The sequence below is a fragment of the Neoarius graeffei genome, chromosome 24, assembly GCF_027579695.1.
Source record: "Neoarius graeffei isolate fNeoGra1 chromosome 24, fNeoGra1.pri, whole genome shotgun sequence".
Classification (NCBI taxonomy): domain Eukaryota; kingdom Metazoa; phylum Chordata; class Actinopteri; order Siluriformes; family Ariidae; genus Neoarius; species Neoarius graeffei.
The window spans coordinates 17,102,488-17,111,328 of record NC_083592.1 but is presented as its reverse complement, the minus strand read 5'-3'; the positions used below and the strand labels follow the sequence as shown (position 1 = coordinate 17,111,328).

The 8,841-nt window shown below is 40.3% G+C and overlaps 1 protein-coding gene across 1 annotated transcript; it reads left to right on the top strand.

Moving 5' to 3' along the window:
* The first annotated feature begins 885 nt into the window (after nt 1-885).
* On the top strand, nt 886-6,892 carry si:ch211-110p13.9 (uncharacterized protein LOC562347 homolog). Its single transcript, XM_060906824.1, has 4 exons — nt 886-1,775; nt 1,874-2,003; nt 2,102-2,235; nt 4,282-6,892. Exons 1-4 carry the CDS (start codon nt 1,653-1,655, stop codon nt 5,092-5,094), a joined length of 1,200 nt encoding a protein of 399 aa, XP_060762807.1. The 5' UTR covers nt 886-1,652; the 3' UTR covers nt 5,095-6,892.
* Nucleotides 6,893-8,841: the final 1,949 nt, after the last annotated feature.

The following is an 8,841-nucleotide window of genomic DNA, read 5'->3' as shown; positions in this document are numbered from 1 at the left end:
CCCACACGGACACGGGGAGAACATGCAAACTCCACACAGAAAGGCCCTTGTCGGCCACAGGGCTCGAACCCGGACCTTCTTGCTGTGAGGCAACAGCGTTAACCACTACACGACCGTGCCTCCCCACATTTATTAACAGCAAATTAAATGATGTAAATGCTGAAAATTGAGTCCTTGAAAAAGAGGGTTGGATAGCCCACTTATACCAGCAGAGCATTTTTTAAGGATTTTCCACTAGGAGACCAACTGGTCTGGGCAATACAATCACAGGCCCCAGAGTCCATGCGGCTGCACCGCTGCGGCATATTCTGTGATGCAAAATGGTTCACCAATCACCATACAGACAAACACACTACAGTGACTACACAGCTATCAAGAGCAATTACCAAGCACAAATGTTATGTCAAAGACACTCAAAGTTACACATCAGACATCGGATTCTGACATCAGCCATCTCAGTAACCAAATTTTAGTTTTGTTTTTCTTAACCAACATGATCTTGTGTGTATATCTTATAGATCTTCGTTTTCCTTGTTAAATGTATACTTACATGGTACTTGGTTAATTAATTGCAACTGATTGAACCAAATGATAAGACATAACTTGGTTTAAAATTTGGTCTCCCAGTGAAGCTGGTTTGGCATTGACTAGGAGACCAAGCCTTGGAGATAGGTATGTGATATGCAGTTGTACCTAATAAACCAGAGTAATAGAGTACTCTGGACTCACTTTTACTCGATGAAGGAATTTTTGTACTTGTAACAAATCTGCAAATAAAGTGGTCAATGAGAGATTGCAACTGAAGCATGACAAAATACTGTATAAAAGTGCTTCTAAAACGTACAGTAGAGTGAGAAAACGTGCGTTTCGTCAGCTGACAGGAAGAGGGCGCTGTTGATACAAGCGAAATGCAATGTGTCTAATCAAAATAACATCGAAGAAGAGGACGCGGGCAAGCCTAGGTGCGCATGCGTATTGATAACAATACTGGTTGTAATATGGCGTAGTATCAACTGTTTTATTTTATTTTCTATTCTCTGTATATTAACTTTGTACTTATTTTTAACATAGCGAACGTTCAGTTAAAACGTTATTTTATTTATTTCGGCTCTTCGTGTTGCAGTGTGTGTCAAATCATGGGCACTTTCTAAACACATCCTCAGACTTGGATAAGAGAGTTCTGGAGTCAGCTTGTAAACACCAGGATCAAGTAAATCCGATATTTTCAGTCACCAGATTTGAATATTCCTCTGTATTAATGGGAAAGTTTTGAATTTGAAGCAGATTTCCAACTTTTTTCTCCTCAAAAGAACTGGAGGCTTTTCTTGTTTATGAAGTGACAGTTCAGGCTCTGGCAACAATCCTGAGACTGAACTGAAGTGTGGTTTCAGTCAGAGTAAATACTTAATCTTGTATACATTTAAAAATATATTATTAAGTTCCTGCAGCCATTCCTTATATGATACAATTTCCTTTTGCATAATTTGGTTGCAAGGCTTGTTCTTTAATCAAAGCCTGGAAGGTAGTTATGAAAACCTAACATATGAGAAAATGTCCCTGTTAATAATGCACAAAAGAAAACTAACTTGACATTCGTCTTTGTGTAATCACGTGAAAGGGTGTCAAACCCATTTAAAAAAAAAATCAAAATAATGACCACTAAGTCTGTCTCGGTCACCAACTTGCCATACTGGGAAAGTGGCAAAAGGAGAATTCGATACTTGTATCTCGTTGGTGACAATTCCTTTCAAGTGACCAAACCGAGTACAAATGAGGTAAATAAATGTTTTTTTTTTTTTTTTTTTTAAACATAGCACATGCTACTTTGCAAATGTTGTACACAATTAACAGCTTCATGTCTTCATTTATAAAGGAGCCAGTAATCCCTCTCTTTCTTGGAGCTGATCTCTTTTTGAACACAGACGTCCGCACTGAAAACCATCCCAGATACCATGCCAAGTTTGCAAAACGAGGACTTGCAACCAAACTGGCTTTCTCGTCAGGTATCATGTCTTTGAGCTAATGTAAACAGCCTGAAACTATGAGATTGTCAGATGGATGTTGTGATGGAGATGCTGTTTTGTCTAATGTATACTTGCAGACTTGAGGTTCCAAGGTTTACGAGTTCCTTGTTCCAGTAACAGTTTGTGGTTCTACTGTGTTCATGGGGTTTTTCGAGTGGCCTTTGAGCTTTACAGCAAACAAGAGCAGCTGTCAATCTTGGAGTCATTTCAGGTAGTGTATACTGTATTTCAACTGAATTGCTGAGTTCATCAGGGTCATTTACCGCATACATACACCAACCACTTAACTCAAATAATCACTGTTTAAAGCAGTGGTAAGCAGAAAAACATCTCAAATGCACTCCAACCCTAAGGTAGATGACCTACAACAACAGAAGACCACATTGGGTTCCACTCCTTGTCCAGTCAAGAAAAAGAATCAGATGATAAAGTGGGTAAAGGCTCACCCAAAATGGACAGTTGAAGCGTGTGTGTGTGTAGGTTTTTTTTTTTTAAATCTTCAGCTGCGCAGGCGGCATGGTGGTGTAGTGGTTAGCGCTGTGGCCTCACAGCAAGAAGGTCCGGGTTCGAGCCCCGTGGCCGGCGAGGGCCTTTCTGGGCGGAGTTTGCATGTTCTCCCCGTGTCCGCGTGGGTTTCCTCCGGGTGCTCCGGTTTCCCCCACAGTCCAAAGACATGCAGGTTAGGTTAACGGGTGACTCTAAATTGACCGTAGGTGTGTATGTGAGTGTGAATGGTTGTCTGTGTCTATGTGTCAGCCCTGTGATGACCTGGCGACTTGTCCAGGGTGTACCCCGCCTTTCGCCCGTGGTCAGCTGGGATAGGCTCCAGCTTGCCTGCGACCCTGTAGACCCTGTTCCTAATAAAGTGGCTAGTAAACATATGCCACATTGTGGGCAAAAAGTTAGTTGCTGTGCAGTCAGGTCGCAAAACTAGAAAATCATTTAAAAAAAAACAACCAGATGGTATGATTGGTACTGTGTTGGCAAAGTGTAATATTTGTAAGGTATGTTTTTCTGTTTCAGAAATAAAATTGAGTGTGTATGACTCTCTTTAATATAATTATTTGTAAATTTCAACATTTAACACTTGAGAAACTGATACTAATAGGAGACACTTATTCAAAAAAAAAAGAAACTAGAAGGAAAACTTGCTAAAAAGGTTCACAGGGCATCTGGTTGAGATTAGAGGTGTGCGTCAGGCCTAGGATCCTGTGGGAAGCAACAAAAAATAGTCTCAAGAGCTGAGGGTCTTTTCTTTCATGCAGGCACAAGTGAGTGGTCAGATATGAAGCTCCTGGGCCAAAGAAAGACCACAATCATTCACACTGTGCAATGCTTTTACAGTGTTCACTCATTCATCCTTTGTAACTGCCTGCTAGCCTGTTTGTATTTTGGGAAATAGAACTAACTATAAGAGAACCTTTTCGGCTTAGACCACGCCCACTCCGGGTTTAAATCCTTTGTGAAAGATGCGCTAATTTATCAGGAGTAATAATGAAATAAGTATGCAATTTGAGACACATTTGTGACACTTCTCTGCTTTTGCTCTCATTACAGTAAATGCAAGAACAAGCACATTTCTGTCTACACTAATCAGTTAACAGTAAATATTCAGTGACAAACCGATATCAGATGTTATGAGTGGGACAGAGTACTGTTATGATAAGCATCTATACCCAAGATGGCCTATAAAAATTGATAGTTGACCCATTTTAGCTAATTTTCTTCCTTATCACTAACAAATAGAGGGAGGAGGTCATATGAGCAAACCAACTTTATTCTCACGCATTCAAGGAAAGAACAAACAATTCCACAGGATGTTTAGAGCAGCTTTCAGTCAAATCTTTATCTAAGAGACCTTTTTATACTGCGTTTCTTATGTTAACAAACAGCAGGCGATGAGCTAGAGCAGAACCGGTTAATGCACAAGTGTCTTCATGTTATTCTTGTTATATTTTTTTTCTCAAAAGTGGACATGGTTTTACTAGAACAAAGATGAAAGGACCTCTTGTGGTGTTGGCAGAAATACGACATTTTATGTCAATCATATTTTTCACCTTTTTCGGCTATGTTCCAATATTCAGCCACAGCAGCATCTGACAAGTTTTGACTGTATCTGACTGCTCCACATATTTGGTTTCATATTAAACTCTTGAGCAGACCATAAAAATGCAGAAATATAGATTTCAGCATTCTCTTAGAAATTTGTAATATCAGAAATTTTCTGCAAATCATTCAACCTTATTCTCCTTTTCAGGATCTGTGGAAATCTCGGATCAATGATGATCAACTAAACTTGGCGTACAACATTGGAATCCAGTTAGACATGAAACCACCAAAAGCTAGTGATCAAGAGATACCAGAAGGATTTAATCATTTATCTAGTGCGATTTCTGTAGCTACAGAGGACAATTTAAATTCTCAGACCACAGTTGAAGACTTGGAGGAAATGACATTCGAGTCAACATCTGGTCAAGGAGATAATTCATCTTCTGCAGACCATGATTACTGCTCCCTAGCTGAACCAGTGGAGTCTAAACACTTTAGTGTACTCACAGAGAGGCTTTACAGCATAGGAAACAAGGTGAAATGTACTTCGGCTATGGACAAGAACCATGAAGAGACCATTTTGAAACTGCTGGATTATGTTGACTATTGGATTGATGGACAGGTAGATGAGGAAAAACTGACAGAAGCTGTAATGGTCTTGCTTCAAACTCATTTTCATGGCCACTCCATCTATTCCAGTCCTTTACTACAGGCTGTGGCTAGCTGGCTGGGTCAACAGTTCCATGAAGCCAACAGCAGTGTGAGTCACCAGGTGGAAGGATTTAAGATGAGAAATATTGAACACATTAAAGACCTACCACCAGCGGAAGATCTAGCAACCGAGCTCTTCCCTGAGGCCATGAGGAACCTGCTGATACACTGGATGGGCCTCAGTGAAGAAGCAGCAACATGGAAAAGGCTCAGTGAATATCCGATTGTTTTGCTTATATTGGAGTTTGCCAATCATAACCTCATTACAGGAGTGGCTCATGTATTGTATTCCAGTCTCATATGCAGGTAGAGAGAGATTATTGCAGTGCAATTGTTTTATTTTAGAATTCCTAACACAATTTCTCCCAGCTGAGGGCTGACATGAGCTTCCTTTAAGTCATGTGAAGCTAACAGTGTGACCTTTCCGAAAGGATGTCATCTTGAAGCTGAAAACTCTTTTTCCTAGCTATTCCATGATTTCCAGTCCCTTGCTACAAGCTCAGTATAGGCAGCCTGGCTTGTGTTGAGATGTGCATGAAGCCAAAAGCAGCACAAGTCACCAGGTGGAAAGATTTAAGACATGAACACATTAAGGACTTGTAGAGGATATGGAAACTAAGGTCTTTCCCAAGGAGTTTTTTGAAGAGGTGGTCACATGTAAAACGTTTATAGAAGAGTGTTAACAGCTCTATAGCTCCCAGGACATTTGCTATTGTTGCTGTGGTGGAAAGTATGAAGAGGAATGCCATCTTTCCTACCCAGAGCACGGGGCCAGTGATGTTTTCTTCAACTTCTGGGAATTTGTGACAGTGATTACTTGTGACCTTGCTCTTGCTTACAGTTGTACAATTAAGAGCTGATCACCTGGTGATATATTACACTGTAAGGCTGATGGTTTGTGGACATCTGATCATTACACCCATGTATGGTTCTTCTCCAAACTGTTGCCACAAAGTTGGAAGCACACAGTTTTACAGAATGTTTGTATGCTGTGGCATTATAGTTTCCTTTCACTGGAACTAAAAGGCCCAAACCTGTTCCAGCATGACAATGCCACTGTACACAAAGCGTAAAGACAGGGTTTACTAAGGTTGGAGTGGAAGAACTCAAGTGTCCTGCACAGAGCCCTGACCTCAACCCCACTGAACACCTTTGGGATGAACTGGAACATTGACTGCACCCCAGTCCTTCTTACTCAACATCAGTGCCTGACCTCGCGAATGCTCTTGTAGCCAAAAGGGCAAATCCGGGAGCCACATTCCAAAATCTAGCGTTAAAACTTTCCCAGAAGAGTGGAGGTTATCACAGCCAAACTGTGCTCATGATTGAGTCAACCCCAAAAATGTTTTAACAGCATGAGAAACAGATGCTGATTACATCTGACACGAGTGATAAGATTTTCTACGTTACTGTCTTCCATTGCGATATGTCTGACTAAACATGCTTTTGATCTGTGCTCCTACAGTGTGGTAAAAAAAAAAAAAAACTGAGAGGTGATAAAACAGAATATGTGTTTGGGTCTGATTTTTATTTAGGTTAATTGCTTGAACAGAAATGCTGCTGGCATTACTTGTGACTTTCGGTTCTCATCACTACCTCCACCACCAGCATTATCACTGATAATTTATCAGCATCCGGTCTCCCACTCCATGGATATCAGTGTTTCAAACCAGTCCTCAGGGCCCTGCAGGCAGTCCACATGTTTTCTCTTTCCCATGTTGCATAAAACAGAGAGAACAAAATGTGGAATAGATTAGGGATAAAATTGGCTCATGTCTTGGGTCATTCAGCTTCTGTAAAGCTGCTTTGGGACAATGTCTATTGTTAAAAGCGCTATACAAACAAACTTGACTTGATGTGGACCATCTTAAAGGCTCTGGAGACTGGTTTTGGAACCATTCATGTAAATAAATCAGTTGCTGTTGGTGGAAGGTCATTTCAGTGTGAACATCATCTACTCATGTTAAAACAGCCAAAATTAAAGTCAGTAGTAAGTCAACACATAACACACCCCTTACTGACTGAAAGAAAGATGTGCGCGCACACATTTTGTATATATATTTTTCTTTTTCTTCTCTATTCTCTGTTTATCCTGTAATGATGCTACTGGAATTTTAATTTCCCTGAGGGAACCCTCCCAAAGGGATCAATAAAGTTCAATCTTATATATAATGTATTTTATTCTATCCACATTCACTGGATATGAACAATCACATGCTCTGATTGGTTACTCTACTATTAGGATATCAGCTCATATACCATGAGTAGAGAAAAACAAAATGGTAGAGCGCATCAAATCAGATATTTTGTGTTATATAAACATTTTATCAAGCACTTAAAAGAAACAGAAATAGCTAAATAAAAGAATGTAGCTCCCCCCCAATATCTCCTGTTCCCCACTCCAGCCCAGTCAGTGGCGGTAATACACCTTTAAGTTGGTTTGCCAACTGCCGGAAAAAAAAAATGGTGGACCATGTTGCTGGACCAACGGAGGATCAAATAAAATCTCTACTCGAAAACAAAACCCCAAAAATACCAAAAAAAAGCAACAAAATATGGAATAAAAGTATTTGATGGTAAGAATGTATATTTAGTTTTCAAGAATTATCGTATTTTTCACAAATTGCTACTGTCATTTTGCCAGTTTGTTTACATTCTAAGCAGAAATTATTTTGTCGGACGTTTTGTATCAAGTTTTGATTTGTCGAATTTGCAAAATATAAAAATGCTCTGTTTCTCAAAATCCAGTGAATATGGATAGATTAAAAACAATTATGCCACTCCATTTCGTTGTATACTGCTTATAGCCGACTCAGTGCACCGAGCCTCGTTGGCTATCAGCACACATCCAGCTTCATTTCGTGGAATAATTGCTTTATACATGTAGCTATATAGCTTATTAGGCTGTGAAGGAATTAGGGCGAGTATACCTCCAGAGACTGAGGTGCCCCTACACGCCAGCCAGATCCCTGTGCTCCGCTGCTACTGGTTGCCGAGCCCCGCCTCCTTTCCGTTCCTGCCCAGCCTGCTCAAGACTGCTGCTTGTCCTGGCTCCCTGTTGGTAGAATGACTTTCCCATTGAGGTCAGAACTGCTGATTCCCTGACCACCTCCAAGCAGGGACCGAAGGTTCAATTCTTCAGGCTACACCTCTCTCCTGCTTTCCTGCACACTGTGTAATCACCTATCAGTCTTGACCAACCCAGGCTGTGTGCTGTCTAGCCTGGGGTTAGCCATTTGTGTTTTATTTTTCCCTATTTAGTTGTACTTTCAGTTCATTTGACAGTTGGATAGTTTTTCCTTGGCTGTTTGCAGTGTTGGTACTTCAACAGAGCATTACACTCAGTGTTATTCTATCTAGCCCACCATATGATGCATGATGTAGTATCTTGAATTGGGTCATGGTGCAGCAAGAAAAATAGCAGAGAATTTAAGGCCATGTGGCCCTAAATTCATTATTTAAAAAAAAAAAAATTGGAAGTCTGCGATTTGGATTCAATAGCTTTCAGTCCACTAAACAAAAATAATTGGGTATCAGGGAAAATTCTTTTTATGACCAACACTTGAAAAATCTGAAAGGCAGTCTACCTTTAACACTGACTGAGAAACAGACTCTTGATAAATTATACAGAGATAAAAGCATTGTAGTGAAACTGGAAAACAAGGGTGGTATCAAATCTCAATATGATAAAGATCTACCTTCGGACCCCGCTGCACAATTCCTTGAAGGAATAGATGGTTTCCTTAAAGAAGCTCATGCTCTCTCATTGATCTCTGATAGATATTTACAGTATCTACTCAGCCATCCTCCCACAAAGCTGGTTTTCTATATTCCGCCCAAGGTCCATAAAGACTCGATTAATCCACCAGGACATCCAATAGTGGCAGGAAACACTAGCCTCACTGAGACACTAACTTTGTTGACTACATATTAATACCTTTGTAACATCCCTCCCAATTTACCTTTGGGACACATCAGACTTTTTTACACTGCCTGTCAGAAGTAGGTCCAATAGGACATTTTACCTGCTACCACCGATGTCACCTCTTTATATAGA

What these genes read in the sequence shown, in the direction of transcription:
- si:ch211-110p13.9 (XM_060906824.1), top strand. Translation starts at nt 1,653, where the DNA reads ATGACCACTAAGTCTGTCTCGGTCACCAACTTGCCATACTGGGAAAGT. An exon ending in CCAAACCGAGTACAAATGAG is followed by an intron (nt 1,776 to 1,873) that starts GTAAATAAATGT and finishes TCATTTATAAAG; the next exon opens with GAGCCAGTAATCCCTCTCTT. An exon ending in CAATCTTGGAGTCATTTCAG is followed by an intron (nt 2,236 to 4,281) that starts GTAGTGTATACT and finishes TCTCCTTTTCAG; the next exon opens with GATCTGTGGAAATCTCGGAT.